General features: G+C 46.3%; 1 protein-coding gene across 1 annotated transcript; it reads right to left on the reverse strand.

Annotated features, from left to right (window-relative positions):
• Window positions 1–391: 391 nt before the first annotated feature.
• Window positions 392–26,627, reverse strand: MRPS18A (mitochondrial ribosomal protein S18A). The gene is made up of 6 exons (XM_075412760.1): window positions 26,475–26,627; window positions 26,252–26,283; window positions 22,306–22,410; window positions 11,393–11,516; window positions 10,521–10,587; window positions 392–1,140 (listed from the first exon to the last, which is right to left on the reverse strand). Exons 1-6 carry the CDS (start codon window positions 26,572–26,574, stop codon window positions 996–998), a joined length of 573 nt encoding a protein of 190 aa, XP_075268875.1. The 5' UTR covers window positions 26,575–26,627; the 3' UTR covers window positions 392–995.
• Window positions 26,628–27,508: the final 881 nt, after the last annotated feature.

Raw genomic sequence — 27,508 nt, forward strand, 5'->3', positions numbered from 1 at the left:
TGTTCCTGTCCGTGCCAATAGGTATTACTAGGTGATTCTGATGAAAGCAGAACAAGGTTAAGTGGCATAGCAGTACATAAAGAAGCTGTGTTGATTTGTAGCCCCCAGATAAATATCAAAGAAATGGAGCCAAGCAATAACGACCCTGATAAATTTACTGAGCCTGTCATACCAGGCCCATAAGTAGCACATCTCAAGTAGCAGTGGTCAGTAGGTGGAAGGTGCATACATGTACTGTACAGGGAGAGAAATGGTGCCACCTTTTAGTTACAGCATGGAAAACTGCGCACACCTAACAGCCCCAAACCAGCCCAGGAAGCAGCTGTATCACTGGCATCGAAGACTTGCAGCAAATGTGTTTGCAAGGGGAAAAAACTGGCCGAGTCATTAAGGATGTCAACTTTCTGTATTTGCTAGATCTAGGAGTGAAGCACAAGCCAGGAATCCTTAAGGGGACATGTAAGATGCACGCATGCTGTCTGTCCTGCCACAGGTGTTCTGCTGCAAATTATGGATAGTACAAATTATAAAAAAAATTAATTTCAGCAGTCATTAACAATTTCTGTTACTGCCAAGGAAGCATAGTGCTGCAGGAGACTTTTTCTTCCATCAGTGCCACAGGTACAAAAGCCCAAATGAGGCAAAGCTGAGTTCAAACATGTTAATGGGGAATCACCATTCATTGCTGGAAGAAGATGGAAACAACTTTTTCAAAACCCAGTCATGGACCATAATGAAACAAAAGCCTTCAGATCCTTTCTGGCTTTAATGTAAAAGTCTTTGCCCCCTGCTTGGTCCAAGTCATTCTGCACATTGAACTTCACTTTGCTGGATCTTACATTCTCATAGAGCAGCAGATCGCAGCTCATTCTCTGGAGACAATATGGTGTACTAATGACAGTTTTGGAATAGGAAAATTGGAGATACTGACAAACTTGCAAAAAAGCAGAACAGTGGAAAGCAGCTGTGCTTACTGACTATGCCAGTTCTGGCCACTAGTGGTTTAAACAGAGAGGCTTCTGTGCATATAAGACATTATCCTTCAGCAAAGGGTGTCCAACTGGCATGGTTTTTTTGCACCACTTCGGGCCCCTCTTCCAGATGGGCTTTGCAGATCTGATGGACCAGCGAGTCAGATACCTGTCAAAACAACATAAACTCATTTCAGTTTGAGACTGATCACCGAGAAAAGGTTCCGACTGCAGCAGGAGCAGGCACTGTAGCCTTTGCCTCCCCACATGCCTCTTTATAAAAGGAATAATCATGAGCAGAGCTCCCTCAATTCAGAAGGGACAACTGGAAAGGAATTTTTGTTTGTTTTGGAACTTCTAAGCTACACCTCTGTACTGAACCCACTGGCACCTGCTTGACTTCCAGTCTCACAAAACAAATCAGGTGTAGTCTCCAGGCTGCTGACAAGTTGTCCACCTGTGGCTAAACTGGAGGGCCAAATCCCTTCATTGCAACTAAGTCCAAGACTGAATGCATCCAGCCTCTATGGGAGGTGTTATTTCAACAGCCGGCCTCAATAAGGTAAACTAATTAAAAAGGCTAAACTCTGTGAGAAATAATATCTCTAAAAAGGGATTTGTTTACTTTCAGAGGGTAATTGGTTATTTCTTTTGCATGGGATGAGTTTCTGGCCTAGTCTCGTATTTTCACATGTCCAAATTTGCTTTAGTATTCTCTGTACAATACTATTGCAGCTTGCTGGTGCAGGAAGTCAGAAACTACAATCTAAGAGGTACTAGAATGGAATTATCATCACAACTACAAATCTCTGTGAAGAGCAACGTCTGGCAAATATCCTCCGCTTTTTACCATTTGAAGTTTTAGACTTAGCTTTGCAAGCAGGCAGGGGATTTCAGATCCAGAATCAGTTACTGGAAATCTTGCCCTGTGGCTGGGTGGGCTGGAGTATTGTTAGGCTTTAAATCTTTTGCTACCAGTAGAGAGGGGAATAGAGGTCCTCAGAGAAAGAGGAGTCTCTTCAGACAAAAAAGATCCAAAGCAAAACCCTAGCATAATCTGCACAAACAATGCTCCAACAAATTAGAATTTGGAACAGACCGATAAACTTTGTCCAGCGATGTTTGCATGCCTCTGTTGAGTAATCCCATGGTCTTAATGTAACCTCAATCAGTCATCCTCTTCCCGAACAGCTTTGTTACCTTTTATTTGCATTGTGCAAATCTAAGATATTAAGAACTTTGGACAGAGACCATGTAATGCATTTGTTTGAAGGCATTTGGCACATTCCTGAGAACTACAAAGAAAGCTTGCTATGCCAGGCAGCTACAGACTGTGTAACAGCAGCCCATTTTCCTAGCGCTTTTCTCCTCAGCAATCCCAAACAGCACCAGTTGAAAAATGAATCACATTTGGAGGTTCCTGCCACTGAAATGAAGCCACTTCCAAAATACTTTGCTTTTCCTTTGAGGAGTTTATTGTAAATACCTAGAAGCAACAGCAGGAGGGATTTGGGAGACGGTGCAGAGCAAGATCCAGCCACTTGTTCTCCTATGTGTGCACTACATTTAGTCCCTTTTGACCTTTAATGTTATGCTAGTGCATTAGTGGAATCCCTCACATAACATCAGGACAGGAAGCAGGAGAGACTCCCCTGTCTCTTCACATGCAAGTGGAGTTCAGAGAGTCCAAATGCAGGTCCCCAGTTTGGAATCTGGCAAAGAACCATGTCAAGGCAGCTGTAGGGGTGGTTGACGGGCACATGGGGCTAGGTCCTCCTTTTCACATTCCCCTTGTTGCAGGGGGCGGTCTGTAGCGCAAGTTTGGATATCGCAAGACTACACTTACAGCGAAGGAGGAAAAAAAACCCAAATTGTTTTAATGCATCAGTGTGCCAAGTGCAGTTCTGGTCATGTGTCCACATGCTTACGGGAAAGTGTTCTCGTGATAATAAATGATCTCACTGGAGAGAAGTGAATGTGTGAATGTGAGATACACATCAATGCTGTGTGCAGGTTTGGACAGACAGTGGCTTTTTAAGAAATCCCTCTGTTTCTGTGTGGGGGCTGGAAGTGCACACCCCAATTCTGCATAGGAAGGAGGATTTAGTAATGGCCTGATTTTAAAGCTTTTGTTATTTCTCTTTTGAGCAGGTCTAATCCAGCCCTCTGGTCCAGGCTTTTGGCTTCCTTTGGGGACTGCAGGCTGGGGCTTTTCATTGTTAGCTGAAACAGACATTTGGACGCTTTCACTTCCTGAAGCACATTTGCTTTTAGCGCTTTTAATACTTGCTTTGTCCCAAACTCAAACTTGTCCTATTTTGTTTGCTGCCCTTTTTTTTTTTTTTTTTTACCTTGATTCAGCAGTGGCAAAAGCCTGATGCCTGGGAGCAGTCAGTCTACAAAGTTGCTTTTCCTCTTTGACTAACCCCAGTTCCTACTGTTTCACAGACAGATTCCCCCCCCCCCCAAGAGTAAAAACAATCCACAAAACTCACATATGAAAGCTTCAAAGCCTAGCACACAGGACTTGCCTGAAAACTCTGCTGTCCATGTAAGGTAGTGTACCCCCTTTTCTAGCCAAGTCACCCAACTTTCCATTGTACCCAACAACACGGTTTGTCTTGGGAGGTTTTTGTAATAACCTACAAACACACACTGGCAGATGGTCTGAATTTTCTCAACCAGCTGAGGGTTGTCAGGACACAGCCTCCATGTGGATGCCAAATGCAGCTGGTCCACGGTCTCCTAACCTGTTATCTCAGGGTGCAGAGCTCTCGCTCTGGACAAAGAGGGACAGAACTGCCAATATCAGGGACTGGCAACCAACCTCAGGGCTCTGCTTGTCCCCTTCAGTACAGTAGGATCTTGGGCAACAACCAGCATCCCTAGACTCCAGCTGCACAAATGAGTGGTTTGGATGGGAATCCTGGTAGGATTTCCCTGATGGGAAAAGGCAAGATATAAACAGGATGGAAACACATGTGGTTAGTCACCTTCAGTCATTGCAATCCCCTAAAATCTCTGTGGCACATGGAAGTCTGTTTCCATGGATTTTAGTCAGTGAGCAGGAGTGCCTCAAAGCCTTCCCACTCCAGGGCTGCTGCTTAACACCTAGGAGTAGGCATAGGGCTTCCGTGTGCTGGGTAAGGGAAATGACCTACCCATGGGGCAGCTGCAGTCCTGCACACAGCCCAAGCAAAGGCCATGTTGGTGCAGTTCAAGGCTGAACTTCTGAACCCTCACTGAGCTTTTTCAGTCTGGCTTTTGTTTGGATTAAGAGCAGAACGCAGGGGGCTACAGACTGCAGGAAGCACTCGATCAAAGTGCTGGCAAGACTGCCTCCTCCCTGCCACATCCCTTCCCATGACACCTCTTGGCTTTGCTCACCTGCAGCCGCTCTGGCTTTTTGCTTTGAATTCACGTGCTATGCTCAGCAGAGTTTCCATGCAGATGAGAGAAACCACATGCTGCTGGAGTGAAACACTGACAGCAGTGAAACCAGATTCTGCTCCCAGGGACGAGAGGTGTCCACAGCACCTGAAAACTTTGTAATTCATGAGGACTTCATATGGAACCTGCCTCTTTCCTAACACATGGCAACTTCTTCAGTTCAGGTAGTGGAGGAGGGATTGACTTGGGTATTATCTGGGCCAAGTTCTGTTCTTCCAGCAGGAAGCTGAACATGGAGTGGCAGCTGAGCACTCAAAATCAAGTATTCCATAATCTACAGCACCTCTTGATGACAGAGCCCAAACTTGGGGGACCTGTGACATCTCTTAGTCCTTTAGGAAAGGGAACACTTCACAGTGTTGTGCTTTAACCAATATTTTGGACCTTGCCAAAAGAAAATGAGTGCTATATGCACATTAAGAGAGCATCTAGATGCTGGCTTGAACTCAGTGACTGTTCTGGACAGAGTGTTAGTCCGCACTATCCATGCGACAACTTCAATGCTGGAAAGAAAACTGCTGAGGTATTCATGTTTCCATTCCTGAAAGCAAGGACAGAAGTTTGACCGTTTCCCAAATGGTTCTGGTGTGTGGTGGCCTTACACACATGACTCTGGAATATGAGAACAGTCTGTCACTCTGCACAGTGCTGGTGAAATCCCTGAGACCCTCCTCAGCCTCACAGGCTGGTGAAAATGTTTTGTTTCTGCAGCACTTAACTGGAACATGCCAGGCTGGAGCACAAATGGATGCAAAAACAACAGCAGGAAGTTATGAAAGGGAGAATTCAGGCTGAGGATGAGGGAACAATCCTTGGCTGCAAGACAAATTTGCTTGTGGAATCATCCGTTGGAAACAGTGAAAGCCCCAGACTGGGCCAAACATGAGAAAATGAACTGTGGGTAGTAGTTCTGCATTGACAGGGGAAAACTATTGGTTTTCCATAGTTTTCGAAGTTCTGCAGACAAATTGTACAGAAGAGGGGGAGGACAGTAGACTCAAGAGTTTATGGACGGTGTGGATACCCCAACAGCCGTATTTCTGCAAAAGCACCCACAGCTAGTAAATCGGTTAAGTGATAACATCCATGAGCTATTGCTGTCAAAAACAAATCAGGCAGAAAGCACAAAGGCAAAGAACTAAAGTCCAAGAAATGAGAAATACCATGGTAAGTCTCACCTGGACAGTGTCCCAACTGCAGGGGGTAGAAGGGAGCGCTGTGGAGTGCTCCCCAGTTGAATTCTGACCACAAGCTGTTCTCATACCTCTCCTAGCACCCCCAGAACCACACAGCTTGGCTCAAACTGGCATTTCACTTTCATATTATACCTTCTTGTGCAGGTCCAATCTCCTCCTCTATGTTACATTACATCCTGGATGGGTGATCCCATACTGTGCCAGACAGTTGGATGACCAAGAACAAGGCAGGATCTGCAGGCCACTACTTCCCAAAGCATTCTGCTCTTCCTCTTGCATTCCAGTAGTACCACTTTAGAAAACAGTGCAGGGATTCTGCTTTTTGGAAAACATCATTGAGTAAGCACCAGAAGAGCACCTTCTGGAGGGGCAGAGCAGCCAGAGGGGCTCTGGGTGATAAAGCCACGCTTCACATCTCTAGATCAATGGCAGGGCAGCACCCTCGACCCTTGTTAACACAAGACAGTTTGCTGATAATTCCATACAGTGGCATGTTACAGTTTAATCTCAGCTAGGTGATAGCCAGTGCATGCCAGACACTTCGTATTTGAAGGAGGATCACTTTAAACAGGGCGACTGTGACACAGGCCAAACATTCTGGCCAAAAATGCCACAAGTGCAGCCAAGGAAAAGCTGAGAAGCAGCTTTTCTGGTGCTTTCAAAAGTATACATTAACACGGCTCCTCAGCCCTTCTTGATATACTTCCTTAGGACCTCTGCCCAGGAGCCACAGGGCTCCTCCTGTGCAGCTGGTCTGTACATTGTCTCAGGGGCAAAGAGCAGAGACAAAACAGTTTTTCATCAGGCTGGTTTGCCCCTCTTTCAGCAGCAGATGAAGCTGCTCTCAAAAATACTGACACAACCTTGAAAGAAGCCTGGCCAAGGGGAGCATCAACCAGAATTCTGCAAGACTGGAGAGAAATTAAAGGGATTACTCATCTAAATGAAGCAATCTGCCAGACTTCAGCCAGGCAGGGGTTGCTGCTCTGAGTCTACAGAACATCCACAGTCTACACGCAGTAAGTGAATGTTCAGGTCTGCATTATGGTACAGGTGCTGGGCTCTGACTCCCACTTTGAGTTACACTTCCCACAATGAATCTCCTTCATTCTCAGGTGGTGTGAGTGGAATCAGTCCCTAAGGTTATCTTAGGCTTTCATCTTGGTCCTGTCACTCCAGCATCTGATGGTGTAGTCTAATGTCAAGAGCTCTACCATCAGCAAAACATTCCTCAGCTCAGTGTAAGATTTTCTGTCTCCAGACGGTAAGAATTCTCACAGATGTAGCTGGGCTAACATCTGGAGTAGACAGTGACTTCTCAGAAGTCCCTCGTTTAAAAAAAGTGAAAGATTTCTCAATTCAGAGTGAAGAGTTAGACAACAGATTGCTTACAGGGGGGCAATGAGATGAATTTCAGGGCAGAAGCGGTGAGCACATAAAAGCACAGATAAGACTATGAAAGAAATGTTGTCCTTCAGCAAGGCAAAGCTTATTGTCACAGTCTTAAAACAGAGTATACACCTCAATGGTGCTCTGTCTAGTGTTTTCACCTTGCACCTTCCTATTTTAGAATAGTATAGCAGGAACTGTGTCTTCTGTATACAAAGCTTTCGTCCATGTGCAATGCAAGCTCCTCATGGCAAGACAGTAAGTGCAGATGAGCGAGGGGGAGAGACAGCAGAAACAGAGGACTTTACTGGGACTGGACTAAATTCTCAGTACATTGGATACTACTAGCCCACCTGTGAGAACCATCCACCTCAGTTTGCAGCCCTGATACAAGTTTGTCGCCATCTCTCTTTGCTGATTTGTTTCCACATGACTACTTTCTTTTGACCAAGAAGGACCAGACTGCTGCAGGGCCAAGCAAGTGATGCCTATTTCACCTTTGCAAGCATCAGTGCACAGCAATGGGCAAGCTGCTGTGCCAGGATCCCTGGTTTCTTCACAGATCAGGTTAAAGGTCCCTCAGCAGCTGGTGGCAATTCAATAGCTCCAGCATCTACAACACAGGTGCTTCAGTCTGCTCCAGAAGTGTGGCTGGTGAGGGTTATTGTGAAGGAGACGGGGTGCAGAAAAGCATATTTCAACACCACAGTCAGAGTAGACACACTGGTGGAGCACAGAAAAAGCCATCACTGCAGGCAGAGCTGGAGAGCACAAGGGCTGATTAAACTGATGTCAAGGAATGTGTTCCTGTCTTAGAAAAGCTTTAACAAGGGGCCCAAGCATATTATGGAGCACCTCAGCTTCTCCCCATTGGCACCCCCAGGGCTACAGCGGCAGTGCAAAAAGGCACTGTTAACCTCTCATTTAGGCAGACAGGTGAAGATGACTAGAGCAGTCAATACAGTGATCTCAAGAAGAGCTGAAGCTCAAGCATTTGGAAAATGTATCACTTAATCTGTTATTATAAGCCCTCTGTTCATCCCTTCAAGGACTGACACTTAAAAACCCAGCAGACACAAATGCAGTGAAGGGACAAGCTACGTTAGGTGCGCAGCCCTGATATTACACCAGACAGGAATAGAGGATGACCTGGTCATGTTCTCAAGGCACTGGACAAGGCAGCTTGCTCCACTGAAAAGTCCCAGCCTAATTTTGCCTCTGCCTTCCCTGCCAGCTGACTTGCATTTGGTAGCACCACTGGTTGAGCGCTTCCCAAATTACTGTGGACTTACAGAAAGCTTTAGAAACAAGTACAGAGGCAAAGACAAGGTAAGCTTGGACAACAAATTTATGGGGGAAACTTTCGATAAGAGCTCTGGCTTCATTCCCAAAATAAGTCCTAGTTGAACATCTTCAGCATGTGGGTACGCTTCAGTCCTCCCTTCACGCTACAGGAAGGAAGCAATTTATACCTCCTGCCTTATGTGGTGACAGCCACTGTTCCAGCGAGCAAGGCGGGAAGCACAGGTCGGGGTACGCACAGTCAAAACTCTCACAGAACCACAATGGCCAAAATTTCAGAAGGCTCCAACATGCAGAGCTTTCCCCTTCCAGCAGGCTGAGAAGACAGTATCATGAAGGACCAGGAGGGCACTCCTGAAGTACCCCTGCACTCTATCCTGGCTCTGGGACTCATGTGTTTAGTTCCGGACCCACCACCAAAACTTCCAGTCTGATTTCTTGATCCTATCCTCTCATCTCCACCCAGACCCCAAAGCCTGCCCTATTTCAATGCTGTTCCATCTCCTCAGCAACAGCTCTGCTCTTTTTCTAAACTGTGCTTCCACCCTGCCTGCTATGTTCCCTTGCTGGGAGGAAAAAAACAAGGGTGGTGTAGGGACGGACTAGCAATGCAATAGGGAGGGCTTAGATACTAATTTCAAATTTAAATATCTTAATTTTAGAGGTGTAGCACACCTACTTGCATGTAGAACATATCTGGAAGTATCCGTTCTTTGTTCTCACTAGAAGTCTATGGAAAAAATTTATGAGTCAGGGCATTAGATCTGCAGTCCTGGTGTGATTCCAGCAAGATACAGGATTTACCATTTCCTGTCTCAACCTGCTATGCAGGGTTGCTATGTGAATGCTAACTAGATAATGTGCTCCACCCCACAGCTGCTGGATAGACACAACTACTAAAGAATCCTAAAGACTTGTGAGACACGGGAAAGAAGTAGTTTTCAGAGTTGAAGTATCTGATGGCTACAGGGCTGCATCAATGTGGAGTCCTCTAATTTGATCCTCACTGATACCAGTGTGCAGCCTGCCAGCACCCAAGGGACATTTCCAAGAGCTTGTCTCAAATCTCCACTACAGAGTCAGGCCTGAGTCTCTGGCCGCCCCCAGCCCTGCAGCCTAAGCTCTCCCAGCAACAGCCCCATGGCCTCTGGTAACCCCAGGGCTTGCTAATGCGAGGTTCATAAACCGCTCTGACATCCCCATGGAAACAGAGTGTGAGGTCATAAACAGGGGATTAGCACCTCCAAGCGCCCCGCACAGCGCAGGAGGCGGCTGCAGGCTTTCCCTTCACCCACCAAAGGCCAGGGGCCATTCAGGCCGGGGAGGGGGAAGAGACCCTGCACAGGAAGGGCAGGCGGAGGACGAATTGCTGACTGGGGGGAACGGGGATGGGACAGAGTGGCACAGGCTTGTGATGGGCCCTTGCTGGCTGGTCAACCCCCCACTCACTGCTGGTACCCCTTCCTGGGCACCCTCCTGCTTTTGGGGGCTGGGCACCAAAAAGCTGAGAGAGAAAGGACTGCATAGCCTGGAGCAAAGAAGGCTCAGGGGGTCTTATCAATGTTTATAAATACCTGAAGGGAGGGTGTAAAGAAGACAGAGCCAGCCTCTTCCCAGTGGTGTCCAGCGACAGGACAAGAGGCAATGGGCACAAACTGATACACAAGAAATTCTGTCTGAACATAAGAAAACACGGTCTCACTGTGATGGCGGTTCTCTGGAACAAGCTGCCCAGAGAAACTGTGGAAGGTCCATCTTTGGAGATACTCAAAACAAACCTGACTGGACATAGTCCTGGGTAACCTGCTCTAGGTGACCCTGCTTGAGCAGGGGGCTTGGACTAGACGATCTCCAGACACCCCTTTAAACTTCAACTACTCTGTGATGTTGTGACTCCATCTCTGTGGCATCCTGCCGTGACTGCCTGGACTCAAGTTTCAGTGATGAGGAGGCGAGTGCAGCTGAGGGAAGGAGGGCAGACTCTAACACACGTGGCAATTTTAATCTTGTGTGGATGAATGTTTTGAATGAGATGTGGTTTTTTCTTGAAAGACTAATAGAAGAATATCATGACAGACCTTCCTTCTCTGAAATGCTAGGAGTACTCTTTATGAGCCCTGTTGCCTGAGGCATGTTTTACCCCGTTACCCCTGCTTTTCCTCTTCCAGTCTATTCCTGAAAAAAAGAGCTGTGCAAAGATAAGACTATTCACCTGTTGAGCTTCGGTTTCTTGGGAACGTGCCCTTCAGGAAGTTGAGGCCTGTGGTTTGGCAACAAACCTGAAAGAGAAAAAGGCAGGCATGAGAATATTTTGCAGTGTCTCCTTGCCTCTATAGCACCCAGAAGTTACATTGCACCTTGTAAGCCAGGCAACCCAGGCCCCTACTGGGACAGCACAGCAAAAACTCAAGTACAGTAGAAAGGGTATTTTATCTCTAGTCATTGCTGAACTGCATCCCAGGCAAAAAGAAGCTAGGAGGTTCTGCTGGGTATAGAGAGGGAATGCACACCAAAGACACAGCCACTTGGGCTCATCGGAAAGGCTTTTTGAGAGGACACAGAGCACTGGTGTCCAATCCGATTCCATCTCCAGGATGAAAATCTGACTATTAAAATTCTCAGTGCATTTAACTTGGATACAACTCAGGTACCAGGCATAAAGGTCAGCACAATACTCTGACTGTATCAACCTGGGTCCCACTCCCAGGCTAAAGAAAAAAGTCTTCACATGGCAGATGGTAGGCAGGTGCATGTTATTAACGGGGCAGGTCAAGCTTACTATAAATCAAGTAATTTCAGAAGCTGGTATTTAATCATTAGTTACTAGAGACTGAGCCACTTCCCAGATCTTTCTGCAACAGTAGACTCATCTACAGGGATAAATGTCTGCTGCCAAGGCACAGAGAAAGCAGAACAAGTAGTCTCTGGTCCATCATCCTGTCCCAGCACTTGGACCATAACGAGTTTGCTGGGTGACTGGACAATAACATCTCACTGAGCTATACTAATTGGGCTGGACATCCTTCTCAAGGGGTTCTATGGGTACCTCACAGTAAGGGGCTGTCTCAGGAGAAGGCTAGGTACCTGCACGGTGAGCCATCTGCACGCAGACAGCAATCTTCTTGTGCTCCTCCAAACAGAGGCCTGTGACCCTTCGTGGCAGCATCCCTCCATCAGAACGGATAAACTGACTCAGCAGCAAGACATCCTGAGAGAGCAAGAGAAGGGCAAACCCATCAGTGCTACAGCTACTTTAACTGCTGTGATTCTTAGGTGTTGTGCTGACCTTCGTGCTGTGTACAGAACTCACAACAAAGCAAAACAAAACAATTATTCCTTCCTACGCATTTTGGCTGCAGTGTGACAACAAGTGGCTTTTGCTTGCTGTTAGTCGCCTGCCAGCTTAGCTCAGTAAGGCCACTCAGATGGTCTGAGTCTTCCCCTGACTTCACCAGTGTAAACACATGATGTCAGCTGCAATCGCTGCTACTTCACTGTCGCTTGCTCCAAGATTCCAGCTAAGATAATGTGTCCTAGGTACTCAGTCACAGTTACACAAGACCTACAGATGGACAGTGTTTACACAACTTGAAATGCCATCACAGCTGCTATCCTAAAGGTCACTGATACGTTAGATCACCTCTGGCCCCCTCCTTGTTCCCTCAGAGCAGGATTGTTCTCTGCTATCTACTACTCAAACTTTTATCCACTTTCCCATGGTGGAACTTCCCTCATGTCTCTCTGGAGGGGTGGAGAGCAGGGAAATTGTCCAAGATCTCGCATGAAGAAGCTTTATGTGAGAAAAGAACATGTGCTGGTGAGAAAGACCTAAGAGGATAAATTGCTGCCTTCAGTCCTTCGACTGTGCGTGTATGAGATGGGACTGTTACAGCCACACTGGATGGAAGGAGCACTTGGAGCATGCTGAGGGCTTGTCTGCGATTCAAGGATCATTTAGATTACACTGCTGTTGACCTTCCCAATTAAGAGCTCTAGAAATATAAAGCACTCTTAATAAAAACAAAATTAAAGGGATCTCTAGGATCAGATAGTATCACAGAGCTGGGATGACAAATTTTTAAACGTTCACTGTACACAGTACAACAGCCCAGTATTTAGATACGTGCTCTCCATTTCCACACACTACAAATGTACCCCTCAGGCCAATATAGGCAGGTCCCCTTGACATGCTGACGTCAGCAAAAGTTGGCCCAAAGGGCCTCTGGAGACTCTGCTTGTTTATTCACAGAATCACAGAATAGCAGGGGTTGGAAGGGACCACTGTGGGTCATCTAGTCCAACCCTCCTGCCGAAGCAGGGTCACCTACAGCAGGCTGCACAGGACCTTGTCCAGGCGGGTCTTGAATATCTCCAGAGAAGGAGACTCCACAACCTCCCTGGGCAGCCTGTTCCAGGGCTCCGTCACCCTCAGAGGGAAGAAGTTCTTCCTCATGTTCAGACGGAACTTCCTGTGCCTCAGTTTGTGCCCATTGCCCCTTGTCCTGTCACTGGGCACCACTGGAAAGAGCTTGGCCCCATCCTCCTGACACCCACCCTTCAGATATTTATAAGCATTTATTAGGTCCCCTCGCAGCCTTCTCTTCTTCAGGCTGAACAAGCCCAGCTCCCTCAGCCTCTCCTCGTAGGAGAGATGTTCCAGTCCCCTCACCATCCTCGTAGCCCTCCGCTGGACACTCTCCAGTAGCTCTTCATCTTTCTTGAACTGGGGAGCCCAGAACTGGACACAGTACTCCAGATGGGGCCTCACCAGGGCAGTGTAGAGGGGAAGGAGAACCTCCCTCGTCCTGCTGGCCACACTCTTCTTGATGGACCCCAGGATCCCATTGGCTTTCTTGGCAGCCAGGGCACACTGCTGGCTCATGGTTAACCTGTCGTCCACCAGGACACCCAGGTCCCTCTCCGCAGAGCTGCTCTCCAGCAGGTCCGTCCCAAGCCTGTACTGGTGCATGGGGTTGTTCCTCCCCAGGTGCAGGACCCTGCATTTGCCTTTGTTGAAACTCATCAGGTTCCTCTCTGCCCAGCTTTCCAGCCTATCCAGGTCACGCTGAATGGCAGCACAGCCTTCTGGTGTATCTACCACACCTCCCCGTTTGGTGTCATCAGCAAACATGCTGAGGGTACATTCTAACTCTTCATCCAGGTCATTGATGAAGAAGTTAAACAAGACTGGGCCTAGTACTGACCCCTGGGGGACACCACTAGTTACCAGCCTCCAACTAGACTCAGCGCCGCTGATGACAACCCTCTGAGTTCTGCCATTCAGCCAGTTCTCTATCCACACTCATCCAGCCCACACTTCCTCAGCTTCCCTAGGAGGATATCACGGGAGACTGTGTCGAAAGCCTTGCTGAAGTCAAGGTAGACAACATCCACGGCTCTCCCTTCATCTACCCAGCCAGTCATGCCATCGTAGAAAGCTATTAGATTGGTCAGGCATGATTTCCCCTTGGTGAATCCATGCTGACTACTCCTGATAACCTTCTTTTCTTCCACTTGCTTGATGATGGCCTCCAGGATAAGCTGCTCCATCACCTTTCCCGGGATGGAGGTGAGGCTGACCGGCCTGTAGTTCCCTGGGTCCTTCTTCTTGCCCTTTTTGAAGACTGGAGTGACATTTGCCTTTCTCCAGTCCTCGGGCACCTCTCCTGTCCTCCAGGACCTCTCAAAGATGATGGAGAGTGGCTCAGCAATGACATCCGCCAGCTCTCTCAGCACTCATGGGTGCATTCTATCGGGGCCCATGGATTTGTGGACATCCAGATCACTTAAGCGATCCCTCACACAGTGCTCCTCGACCAAGGGAAAGTCACAGAATCACAGAATCACAGAATAGTAGGGGTTGGAAGGGACCTCTGTGGGTCATCTAGTCCAACCCCCCTGCCGAAGCAGGGTCACCTACAGTAGGCTGCACAGGATCTTGTCCAGGCGGGTCTTGAATATCTCCAGAGAAGGAGACTCCACAACCTCCCTGGGCAGCCTGTTCCAGTGCTCCGTCACCCTCAGAGGGAAGAAGTTCTTCCTCATGTTCAGACGGAACTTCCTGTGCCTCAGTTTGTGCCCATTGCCCCTTGTCCTGTCACTGGGCACCACTGGAAAGAGCTTGGCCCCATCCTCCTGACACCCACCCTTCAGATATTTGTAAGCATTTATAAGGTCCCCTCGCAGCCTTCTCTTCTTCAGGCTGAACAAGCCCAGTTCCCTCAACCTCTCCTCGTAGGGGAGATGCTCCAGTCCCCTCACCATCCTCGTAGCCCTCCGCTGGACTCTCTCCAGTAGCTCTTCATCTTTCTTGAACTGGGGAGCCCAGAACTGGACACAGTACTCCACATGAGGCCTCACCAGGGCAGTGTAGAGGGGAAGGAGAACCTCCCTCGTCCTGCTGGCCACACTCTTCTTGATGGACCCCAGGATCCCATTGGCTTTCTTGGCAGCCAGGGCACACTGCTGGCTCATGGTAACCTGTCGTCCACCAGGACACCCAGGTCCCTCTCTGCAGAGCTGCTCTCCAGCAGGTCCGTCCCAAGCCTGTACTGGTGCATGAGGTTGTTCCTCCCCAGGTGCAGGACCCTGCACTTGCCCTTGTTGAACCTCATCAGGTTCCTCTCTGCCCAGCTTTCCAGCCTATCCAGGTCACGCTGAATGGCAGCACAGCCTTCTGGTGTATCTACCACACCTCCCAGTTTGGTGTCGTCAGCAAACTTGCTGAAGGTACATTCTAACTCTTCATCCAGGTCGTTGATGAAGAAGTTCAACAAGACTGGGCCCAGTACTGACCCCTGAGGGACACCACTTGTCACCAGCCTCCAACTAGACTCAGCGCCGCTGATGACAACCCTCTGAGTTCTGCCATTCAGCCAGTTCTCTATCCACTTCACCGACCACTCATCCAGCCCACACTTCCTCAGCTTCCCTAGGAGGACATCATGGGAGACTGTGTCGAAAGCCTTGCTGAAGTCAAGGTAGACAACATCCACGGCTCTCCCTTCGTCTACCCAGCCAGTCATGCCATCATAGAAAGCTATCAGATTGGTCAGGCACGATTTCCCCTTGGTGAATCCATGCTGACTACTCCTGATAACCTTCTTTTCTTCCACATGCTTCATGATGGCCTCCAGGATAAGCTGCTCCATCACCTTACCCGGGATGGAGGTGAGGCTGACCGGCCTGTAGTTCCCTGGGTCCTCCTTCTTGCCCTTTTTGAAGATTGGAGTGACATTGGCCTTTCTCCAGTCCTCGGGCACCTCTCCTGTCCTCCAGGACCTCTCAAAGATGATGGAGAGTGAGTGGCTCAGCAATGACATCCGCCAGCTCCCTCAGCACTCGTGGGTGCATTCCATCGGGGCCCATGGATTTGTGGACATCCAGATCACTTAAGCGATCCCTCACACAGTCCTCCTCGACCAAGGGAAAGTCGTCCTCTTTGTAGGCTTCTTCTCTTACCTCCGGGGCCTGGGATTCCTGAGGGCCAGTCTTAGCACTGAAGACTGAAGCAAAGAAGGCATTCAGTAGCTCTGCCTTCTCCGCATCCTCTGTCACCAGGACACCCGTCTCATTCAGCAGCGGCCCCGCATTGTCCCTAGCCTTCCTTTTGCTGCTGATGTAGTTGAAGAAGCCCTTCTTGTTGTTTTTGACATCCCTTGCCAGCTTCAATTCCAGGTGGGCCTTGGCCTTCCTCGTCGCATCCCTGCACACTCTCACCATGCTTCCGTACTCTTCCCAAGTGGCCTGCCCCTCTTTCCACATTCCATGGACCTTTCTCTTCTGCCTGATCTCTGCTAGAAGCTCCTTGTTTAACCATGCAGGTCTCCTGCCTCCTTTGCTAGATTTCTTTCTCAGGGGGATGCATTGCTCCTGTGCATGAAAGAAGTGTTGTTTAAAGAGCGACCAGCACTCATGGACCCCCCTGCCTTCGAGAGCCCTGGCCCACGGGATTCCTCCCAGTAGCTCCTTGAAGAGGGCAAAGTCAGCCCTCCTGAGGTCCAGGGTTTTGATCCTGCTTATCGCCCTGCTTCCTCCACGCAGGATCCTGAACTCAACCATTTCATGGTCACTGCAGCCGAGTCTACCTCCGACCTTCACTTTCTCCATCTGTTGATAGACTTGTTGCTGGCTGAGAGTTTACTTCTCCACTGCCGTGGTAAACATGTTCATAGTTGAGGTAGCTGGACCATGTGGAGGCTGGAAGGGACCTGCCAGCGAGCACCCCAACAGAACCAGAATTCAAACCAGGTGCGTCAGCACTGTGCAGCCCCCCTGTCCAGGGCAACAGGCAAGAACAAAGAGTACTTGTTGCTTTTCACACTGGGTGACCCTGACTCTGCCTGTTGTTCACAGATTCGCAGACCTGCTCCCACCCCCCCCAGTCTTTGCGCTTTTACAAAGAGCTCCCTGGAGCATTCCTAGCTTCAATTATTGCCCTTGCAAAAGCAAACAATCAGAAGTAGATAGAAAATTAATAGTCAGAAAGCCTAGCTATCTAGGAATTATACATTCACCCCCACTGCATAAGACCAGCTCAGCTCTGATGGGTGCTGCTGCAATTCAGTATGGCTTTCTGGTAATGATCAGTTCCAACAGATGCTATCATACAAGTGCTGCAGTTAAAATGTAGAGGTCTTTTGTGTATTTCGGGTTTTTGTGGTTTGTTTTTGTCCTCCCTCCTCCCTGCCTTCAATCTCACCCTCCCTAATATCATCGTGACACACAATTTCCCTCTTCCCTTATCTGGCTTCCTTTCTACCTCCACTTGTCTACAATTAATGTATTCAGACTGATTTTCAGATCCAGCTCCTTTGAAAACATAGCAGGCTAGACAACTCCTCACCGATACAAAATGACTTATCAACCACCATACAGAGTGATGTTGTATCCAAAGAACAAGAATAGCACAGCTGAGCAACTAGCAGCAAGCTCCTCAGAGGCCAACTACGGTCAAAACGGAAGCGAAGTGTCCTCAGCCCAGCTAACACATGGCCTTGCCAATGAGAACAGTAACCAGGGGACCAGCTGGTGCCAGCTGCGTTGGTGGAAACTGGACAGAGGCCAGCCAAACAGTTCAAGGGCACTGACTTTTGGCCACTCCTGAAATGCACTGGATTGGATTCAGGAAACCAGAGCAAGACTCCATCCCCTCTTTTCCTCTTCTTTAGCCATCCAGTTCTCCAAATTACCAACAGCTAAATTTGCTATTTACCACAAACATATCATTGCCCTAAGTGAAAAAGGGCTGTCCAGCTCCAAATGCCTAGAAGGAGAAAAACTTTCTAGACTATTCTACTAGCCTGCTGCATTACTCTGTAGGGAAGCAAAAAGGCAGCTGATGGCAAGTTTGAGGCTATTCTAGTCTTTGCAGCCGTGAAAGCCTAAGTAGGCCACAGGCTCTTGTGAAGGGTGTGTGTGGTCCAAGTGATTTCTCCTATTACCACCACGCCTCATGGACTCACACGGTTGTTATCAAGTGTTTCCATGCAAAGATGGGAGGCGGGAAGCACAGGGAGATAGTCTTTTTCTCCCTGTGGAAAAAAAATCAGGAAAATCTCTTTCTGTTATCATCTCTGACCAACAGTGTCACCAACTGACCAACACCTTTGTGTGGCAGTCATTTCTTAACTGAAATCATCTATGTCCCAGCTGCTGCAGCTCCAAATTATGCTCACACCATCTGGCTTAAAATGCTGCACACTTGACAGAAGGTTTGTCCATTTCTGAAGATCCCCACAGCTAACAGGCCAGGTGCCTCTCCCAGAATACTTGCACAGATGCATCTTACCACAGGGAGAAAGCAGACAGGTACAGCCAACTTTACGGAGCAGCTGTGGAGAGAAGCGAACAAGTATGTAGAGCGGTCAAAGAAAAAAAATATGTCTGGCAAGTTCTCATGGTACCGTCATGTTCCATGAAATTCACATTTTGTGCTAGTGGACAGCCAAGCCTGTAACCATGGATTTGCTTTAATCACCGGACAGCTCCCACGAGGCTGGACCCAGGTTCCCACCCCTGTAATCTGCTGTATTTGATGAAAACAACTTGGATTGAATTGATCTAGGGCTAATAGGCAAAGCTTGCAGTTTGGTTTCCCCTAATTGCTGCCAAAGCAAGATGACATATTTACTGCCTACTCAGACTAATGATGTTTGAAGTGGTTAAGGGGGAAAATGAAAAACAAGTTTAGCTTTCACCTCTAAAAGGGCTGGATAAACTTGCTAAATGAAACACTATGTACAGCATGTTCTTGTGAATGGATAGCAAACAAAATGCAAAGGCATCGCTGGATTTTAATATCTGCAGACACTCTGAAAACCAGGATCCTTGACTTGTCACATGCGACTCATTAAAACCTTCATTTACTGCAAAAGGAGTTCTGTCTGTGTAGCCAAATTACTACTGGGCTGTATCAGACAAGTCTGCCAGTCATTATTTCCAGTTACACAAGTGTCTAGTTTTTCCTTACTCTTGGGAGCTGCACACCATTCTCCAGGCATTTCGTAACAGGATTGCAGGTTTCAATCCAGTTGCATCCTGACAATGACCAAAATTATTTTTTATCTCCAACGGATATGAAAAAAATCAGCTGAGATCTCAGCTTCAGTGAACAGACAGATGCAGACCACAAACTGCGGGAATTTGTACCTTAGGCTCTGTTATCCCGAGCCTCAGCAGAGACTAAGGACTGAATTGGCAGAGACAACTGCAGCCCTCCACACCATAGCTGAGGCAGGTTGGAATCATGACCTGCTAGTGCTCACAATGCCTGTTCAGTTGATTAATAACTTTGGAGACATTGGTCCCCCAGTTCTCTGACAGCCAAAGTAACTCATTATGCCACTACTTTAGACTGCGCTAGTTGCACATGACAAAAGGAAAGTCCTATGAGGTCATATTACTCAGCTCCCTCAGGGGCTAATTCAACACTTCCCTTTTCATAGTGCCTCATTCAGTCCAATTACAAGCATCCCAAGCAAAAAAGCTCACACTTTCTCTTCTGTGCAACTGACTGATCTCAGTTTATCAATCTCAAAGGAACCACTGTGATCCTTCTATTCTGATCTCTTACCAAGCACAGATTGTAGGTTATGCTGCATGAACTATGCTATATCTTTAACAAAAATAGCTCTTCTCAATTTACAGACTTTTAGGATAATTAATCACCAGCGAGTAAATTGTACCACTGTTCAATTACCCCCACAGTTAAATGCCTGCACTTTATTATTTAAGCATTTCCAGGCTCTGCTGCTCATCACTGCTGTAGCAAAATAAAATAGCAGAGAGCGCTTTTATGCAGAAAAAGGAGATTTTATTCACCTTAACATTTAAAAGTCTGAAAATCCATGACTGGTACAAAGCATTCAAACATGTAAGGGACTTATTCAAGCAGAAGTGGTCTACCACAGAAATGAAATTTCTCCTGGGTCTCATCAACCCCACAGAGGAATGCTTCTAAATACTGAGGTAAGAAACCTGAAATACCAGTTCACACTGCTTTCTTTAGCTTTTTGTCCAGTTTCTCCGCTGCTCTACAGCAGGAGTACTGGATATGTATACATCACATGCATATGCATCCAAAAATGACATGACAGCCAGGATGGACATGTTCCTAGTTTGTCTCTCAGGACCACAATTTCTTAGGAATGATCACAGCAATGATTGTCAAGACTCTGGCTGCAGGACCTCTCCTCACATTTGGTTTGCTCTTGCCTCCATACTGAACAGTAGAAACTAGGATCTAAGAATCAAACTGAAGTGTGGAAGAAAACTCGTAACCTTAGTTCACTCTACAAACACACCTAAGACTCAGGCTTTACACTGTTGGGACCAACAGCCCACTTCTAATCCTGGAACTCAGGCTCTACAGCATCACATTGTCTAAAACTGCTTCTTTGGTTCTTAATGGCATCTCTACATACAAGAGAGTCTTCTACCACAGACAGCTGTAGAAAGTGAGTCTATATATTAATTTCCAAGATTTACTCAGCTCCCATGGCTCATTTCATACCTGAGCATCAGTTTATAGTTTCTCTGTAGCTGCTAACATGTGACTCATGTAATGCTTTCTGGAAATCCACAGAACTACCCAGTTTAATGACGCTGTTGACTCCTCGCGTTTAAAAGTCACATAACCTTAAGAAAGTATTTTCCAGTGTGATTGGTCTGTTTTGATCACAACACAATTCGGCAACCATGAAGAAGAAAAGAGCTGCAAGAAATCACTGCATCCAAACATCGGCAACACAAAACAAATGTGATCTGTTTTTGTAGTACCTTCCATATCTTAATGGTATTTGCCATTTCTCCTAATTTACTATCACCTGCAAATTCAATGTATTTTTAGCTTTCCCTGACTGTTGAGAAACCAGACCAGAGAACACTAAATAATCCCCCACCTCCAACTTATTTCGTATTTAATATTGCACCCAGCCTGAGTCAGAATCACTGACAACATTCAGATCCTAGACAACTTAATTTCTGCAACACAGGCTTTGAAAGATAGTAAACTGATATATCATTTACACCTTGCATCTGCTGTTTCATCTGCTTGAAGTAATTGCAAGTATTTTGTGTGGCACTATTTCTGTACTCCTGTTCTTCATAATTCATGAGTCACCATTAGTCCTATCCAACAGGTTATTTTTTTTTACTCCTAGGTGATACCATTTTACTTGGAATTTGCAACGTCTGATTTACCAAGTGGTAATCATCAGCATCATTCTCCTTCCTCTCTCAACTACTTAGTATTACACTTGCTATTTTCAAACCATTTGGTGATTCCTTAGTATTTTTTTTTCATGCTTTAAAAAAATCCTACAAGCGAAGTAATGTATTTGTTAGTAATTCTCTTAAGATCTTGGGGCTACATGCAATCCAGGCTTGCTGGTCTGTACCTAACTCAATGCTTAAGTTATTTCTATACCTAGTTTTTCCTGTTGTTTTACACTTGTAAGATTGCCATTACTATCTAGATATTAAAACATTTTTCTTTTTTATGTGTGTTAGGACTGCATGCGAGCAACTTAGTCATTCTGCAGCCAGTGTGGCTTTCAGTCCCCTTCTCTTCTCATTAATGGACTTTCTTTCTGACAAAGATTTCTTCTCTCCTAGACGTATTTGTATCTCTCTCACCCTAATCCTACTGACATTAACTTATTCTCAGTTTTCTGTTGCCTTATCTTAGTAACAGCATGTTCCTGTCTGGTTTACTTCTTTTCTAATTCCATACTGGGTTTTTAGCTTGCAAGGGGGGCACTTCGTCTCCTTTTGTGAATTCTGTCTGAATGACCTCTCGTAAAGTTACATTCTGCACCTTCTATCTCACGCTTCTTATGCTGAAGTGTTCTTGACTGTTGTGCTTTTGTTTTAAAGCATCACAGGATTTCCCTCCCATCTTCTACATTTAGTGTTAGTAATCCTCTCATTAGTTAACAAACTTCTCATTAGCATTTCCTGCAAAAAGCTTGAATCAAATCTATTTTTTCTGTTGCAAGGGATGTAAACATGTATGCTCTCCTTCATACCCATCAAGAGTTTTAAAAGTTATATAAAACAGTTATTACCTAAGTGGACAATGACCCAATGAGAAATTCTAGTGCTTGAAGACGTATAATTGATCTAGCAAAGTTTTTTGTCCTCTCTAGAGTTAGACCAGGCCTTAATCAGTTGACTAAACACTGCATTTCAGTTTGATTCTCCCAAAGCGCAATGCTGAAGGGTAGATGGGAACAAAAGAGAGGAATGGCCTTCTCACATCAGATGGCCATATGTACAATTCCAAACCTCCTATTTCATATGAGCTCATCCTCCTTTTCCCAGGAACACCATCAGCCAAGACAAACAATTACTATGTAGGAAGCTCTTGTTACACCCAAGAGAAGCAGAGATGAAGTTAACTACCTTTACTACATCCAGCAAAAGACAAGAGGGGCAGGTTGTGCAGTTATTTATCTAGCTCTGAGGACAGGGGAACTTTCCTTCATTGAACTTACCACATAATTGTACTTGTGCTTCAGGTTCCAGCGACAGATGGGACACTGGCCAGAAGGGTTTGGAGGAGTTGGTGTTTCAGCATCCTCTATAATTCTCCCTTCAATCTAGGAAACAATTCAAAGGATATAATGATCAGGCACAGTTTAGACCTCCACCTGCACCTGTGACTTGAGGAATACTTTTCATCAAGCCCATACTGACCAGTATTGTGCAGATGTAAGGGCAACAGAATCTGCATTATTCATCTGGCTTATGTACAGATATACCAAGCATTTTAGATATACACAGACTACAGGGAGAAGAACAAATCCAAGGGGCAAAGAGAACCATTTGGTAAATTCTTATATATGTTTTACTAAATGTAAACTAGTTCACAGTCAGTGTGAAGTTCTCATAGTCGCCTGAATTCCATTTATTGCAGTACTCCTTCGAACCATCATGCCTGGAAACTGTAGTGGCCCTTCAGCCAAAAGCTTTAAAACACATTTTTTCTGGGAGTATGAGAATGTCACAGAATAGCAGATGCACGTTGTGGGGCTTGCTAGATTATAAATCACCAACAGGGAAAATTCTGACCAAAAGTTAAATTTAAGGACGGACTGTTAGGAGACATCTGTGGGTTTGTGGTTTTCTTTTTAGTTTTTTTTTTTTTTTTTTAAATGCATCAATATTTCATCCAGCTTAATTCCCTGAACAATTAATTTAAGAGATCATTTTACAGTCTTTTCTCTATCACTACAAAGAGGTGAAGTCTAACACTCAAGTCTTCTCAAAAGTATCATGCAAAGAAATGTAGGTGTGTGTGGGAAGAACTTGAGAAATCTGTTTTCTAAGTGTAGATATGTTAGGAATATGAAGTACCATTGAGGAGCTACTTGAGAGAGTCCAGCGGAGGGCTATGAGGATGATGAGGGGACTGGAACATCTCTCCTACAAGGAGATGCTGAGGGAGCTGGGCTTGTTTAGCCTGGAGAAGGCTGAGAGGGGACCTTCTAAAGATCTTAAGGGTGGGTGTCAGGAGGATGGGGCCAAATTCTTTTCAGTGGTGCCCAGCGACAGGACAAGGGGCAATGGGCACAAAATGAAGCAGAGGAAGTTCCGACTAAACATGAGGAAGAACTTCTTCACTCTGAGGGTGACGGAGCACTGGAACAGGCTGCCCAGGGAAGCTGTGGAGTCTCCTTCTCTGGAGATATTCAAGACCCACCTGGACAAGGTCCTGTACAGCCTGCTGTAGGTGACCCTGCTTCGGCAGGGGGGTTGGACTAGATGACCCACAGAGGTCCCTTCCAAACCCTAACGTTCTGTGATTCTGTGATATGTGTGCTTGGCCTTTTTTGAGGACTTCTGAATAGAAACAAGAGCTATCTCAAATTGCAGCTGAATGGACAGAAAAGACAATAAAACTAAGCCATTTTTTTCTCCAAAATATTTTGGAAGTTTCCTCTGGTCAAATTAAGATTAAAACCAGATTCTGAACCAGAGAGTTTAGTTTAGTAAGAAACCCTGGGTGGAATGCAATGCTACTTTTAATAAAAAAGAAGACTGATTCAGACTGAACCATCAGGTTCTGTGCCTGAAAAACTGGGAAAAGCATGACATTTTCTGTAAGCGTGCATGGGACACTAGTTCTGGCAGTTCAGCTGGATGCAATTTTATACAATAGATTTGTGTCTTGTCTAGTGATAGCAAAATGGAAACAAGCAAGTTTTTTGTAGTTCAAACACCTCAATACCTCAAAGAGAGAGCATATTGTTGATTTTTGTCAATTTTTAAGTAAGATTCCTCCCCCACAAGCAGAACAGCCAGTTTTACAAAACCAAAAAAGTAACTATGAATGTAAAATACAGGCCAGTATCTAGCTTTCTGTTCATTGGTAAGGTTATTTTCTGGGAAGCTGGTGTATGTGGTCTTGATTCTTGCCAGTCTGGCTTCAGACTGTATTGTGACTGTACTTCCATCTTGAAAACGAATAAAGATTCAGAATGCTATGTCAGTATAATTTTTTCTTGAGATAAATTTCAGTGTACAGTTTTTGGCAACTATTCCTCAACTACTGACGACTTTAATGTTGTTAACTCAGTTATTCCTCTGTTAGAGAAATAAGAAGGAATATAGGGGCTCTATATTCTCAGTGTGCTGATAAAATCCAGATTTCTCTGGGATTCATTCATCTGGTTCACATCAAACACTTCCTTCAATACTGATAAAAGCAAGGACACATAGAAAGATGAGCACAGAAAGATGGATTCAGAAAAGAGTGACGTAGAGTTGGTAGGATAAATGGAGTGACCAGAGAATAAGCTGAGAAATGTATCAGCCCTTTAGTTGGCCAACTTACACCATTTGTTACAGGATTTTTCTCATCTAGGGGCACTGATGGATTCTAGATTGATGCTAGGGTATAATACAGTAGAAATATTCAAATCTCTCTTATGCTTCTACAGTGGGCCAGGAAGAATTATTTTTCTAAAGGTCTCTGCTACTGCAATACATCTTTTTTACTTCAAGCCTCAGTTAACGTATTGGGACTTTGCAATCATAATTTACACCCCCTTTGAAGCTGACTGAGTGCAAAGTTGTGTTGGTGTGCATGTTTTCCCCTTGTTTGGGTTAAAACAACTTCAGGGCATGCTTGCAAACTCTTCAGGTCTCTGGGCAAAGATTCAGTCTGGCACTTCAAGAGAAGAAAAAGAGACTTCCCATCACACCTTAAACTTATTTTTGTTGACAGTCTTAGAGGTCTTGCTAACTGCCATATTCTATTTGGTACTATGTATTTAAAATGTAAGTAACCTGCTCTTTTCAGGTTTCAGACATGACAATGTCCACCAATACAAACAGGACAAGAAGGGAGCTCAAACTTTAAACAGGCATGAACAACCAGGTTTTGTCTGTTTCATTAGAAAGCAAAAAATTCTGTCCCCTCCTTATTATTTATGTATATATAGATTAGCATTTAGGTGCACTGCCTTCTAGCTATTCCCAAACAATTCCTGCTCCACTTTCCTCATCGTATTTACCCATTTCAAAATATCTGTGCTACCCATCTCCAGCCAAGGCAGAGATTTCTACAGGCATATTTAACATAAGCAGAATAACACAATCTCCTCCCCCCCCCCCAGTAATTTCAGTGCTTCTTCTAAAAAATGACAATTCTCTTGGTAAAGTGCCACATATCAGATAGTGTTAATTAAGTACAATTCTAATTCTACTGCTTTGGTCTTTTCATTCCCGTCTTAAACCGTAGCTGAGAAAATGCTCTTCTTTATTAGTTACTTCAGAACTTCTGTTTTATTTTTAGGAGCAGTTTTCCTTTAGTATTTAAGGTCTTCGTTTGACGATATCGCTTTCACTGAAAATTTTTTCTTACCAAGTGCGTTACAAGATGCAAGCTTTGTATCACCTGCAGTCACTATGGCACACACAGCACACGATGCAGCTCAAAGGCAAGCAACCTGCTGTGATGCCATGTTGCACTGCCGGCCCTGGATGAAGTGACCAAGCCACCGGGCAAACCTTCCCCATGCCTTCCCACACTCGAGACGACACCCAGTGGCACTACTTTAAGAAACAAACATATCTGAAGAACTGCTTCTCGTGTTTTGGGGCCCGAATGCCTCCGCTCAGGGCTTCCAACTTTACCGGGGTGCAGCGAGGAGTCTGGCGCTCGTGTGTGGCTCTGCCTGGAGCCACCCATCACCTGCAACAGGGTGACCTTCAGAAGCCAAACCCTCCGTTGCTCACCTGCCCTCGCAACACGCTCCTACCTCGGTTTTCCCTTCACGCTCCGAGATGCGTCTTTAGGGCAGAAAAGCAACACTTCTGCCTTCTTTTTAATGCTTTGAGTGGGGGGCGGACACGGACACACAACACAGCGGGAGGCTGAAGCAGGGGGAAGCGACGACAAGGGCAGCTACTGAGGGAAAGGGGGCAGGGACTTACTGTGGTCGTGTTGCCTTCAGTCACCTCCACGACTGCAAAGAAAAAAAAAAAAAGAGAGATGGGAGGACAAAATGAGACTCCTTCAGCCTAAAAGAATCAGTATTTTTTTGGGGGAAAGAATGAAGTACAGTGAACGCAACCGTCTCTCCCGACCGCGGTGAGGCAACGGGGCACGGAGCAGCCCGGGGGCCTGCTCCGCGCCCAGGGCCACCGCCGGACTCACCCTCCCGGAGGCCTCGGGCCGGCGGCGAGGCCCAACCGTTCCCGAAAAGCCCGGTAAACAACCGCCTCAGTCCCCCGCGCAACAAACTGGGCGCCGCCATCTTGCCGGCGCCGCCGTCACTCCCCCTTCCGCCGGCGGGAAGGCGGGCTCTGCCGGCGCCATTTTGATGCGTGTCTTTTCACCGCCCCCGTCACCTGAGGGGAGGCGGGAGGTTGTTACTTCCCTGCCCAGCATTTTCCCCGTGGGGTAGTTTTCCTTGTTTTTTGTTTGTCTGTTTGTTTGAAGGTTTTTGTTGTTGTTGTTGTTTTAGCGCTTGGGTTTTTTTGGGGATTTTTTGAGCTTGTGTCAGGTTGGGGTGGTGATGAATCTAGAGGTAGCGCTGGCTTTGTGTTATGGAGGCCTGAGCTCCACTCCTTCCACAGCTCTTGATTTTCTCCTGGCTCTCCAGTTTAAGGAAGAGCAAAGGGTGGTTTAGCTTAAATTACGTGGTGGAGAGGCTCCTCTGTTTGAATGGGCTCTGGGGTGACTCCTGCATCAGGAGGTGTTTCAGGCCAGCTGTGGGGTGCAGGGAAGGGACTTGTTTCAAACTTGCCAGTTTTACATCTGTATCTGCCAGGGATGGTGAGGGCAGTCCATGTTCTTGCACTGGCTCATATAATTTGGCACATGTAGATTCGAAGCAGCATACTGCCAGGCTGTAAGCTTCCTTTTGTAACCAGTCAGTGCAGTTTAGGGGCTTTTCATTTTTGTTCTAGTATCACTTGCCTTTGGCAGGTCTTGGGCAGCTTTTAGGCTGCTGAGAGATCGTTTTCCCCATCATCTTTTTTAGCATATCTATCTCATCTCTTAGCTTCTTCCACCTGCCTTTGGTGGAAGGTAGCCTAGAAGTGCCAGCTGAGAGGGTGTGTCAGATAGCTGGGACTTTAGACACCAACAAACCATTTGTTTTAGATAGTAATGCTGTATCTTCATGAAGAGTGTACTTGAGTTGAACTGTACTTGATAGCAAAGGTCATTCATGGGGTTTCCCCAAA

Source organism: Opisthocomus hoazin, chromosome 2, assembly GCF_030867145.1.
Source record: "Opisthocomus hoazin isolate bOpiHoa1 chromosome 2, bOpiHoa1.hap1, whole genome shotgun sequence".
NCBI lineage: Eukaryota > Metazoa > Chordata > Aves > Opisthocomiformes > Opisthocomidae > Opisthocomus > Opisthocomus hoazin.

Coding starts and splice junctions, on each gene's coding strand:
- MRPS18A (XM_075412760.1), bottom strand. CDS start 26,574: ATGGCGGCGCCCAGTTTGTTGCGCGGGGGACTGAGGCGGTTGTTTACC. Junction 22,411..26,251: donor CTGAAGGCAACACGACCACA/GTAAGTCCCTGC, acceptor ATTGTTTCCTAG/ATTGAAGGGAGAATTATAGA. Junction 11,517..22,305: donor AGCACAAGTACAATTATGTG/GTAAGTTCAATG, acceptor TTGCTCTCTCAG/GATGTCTTGCTGCTGAGTCA.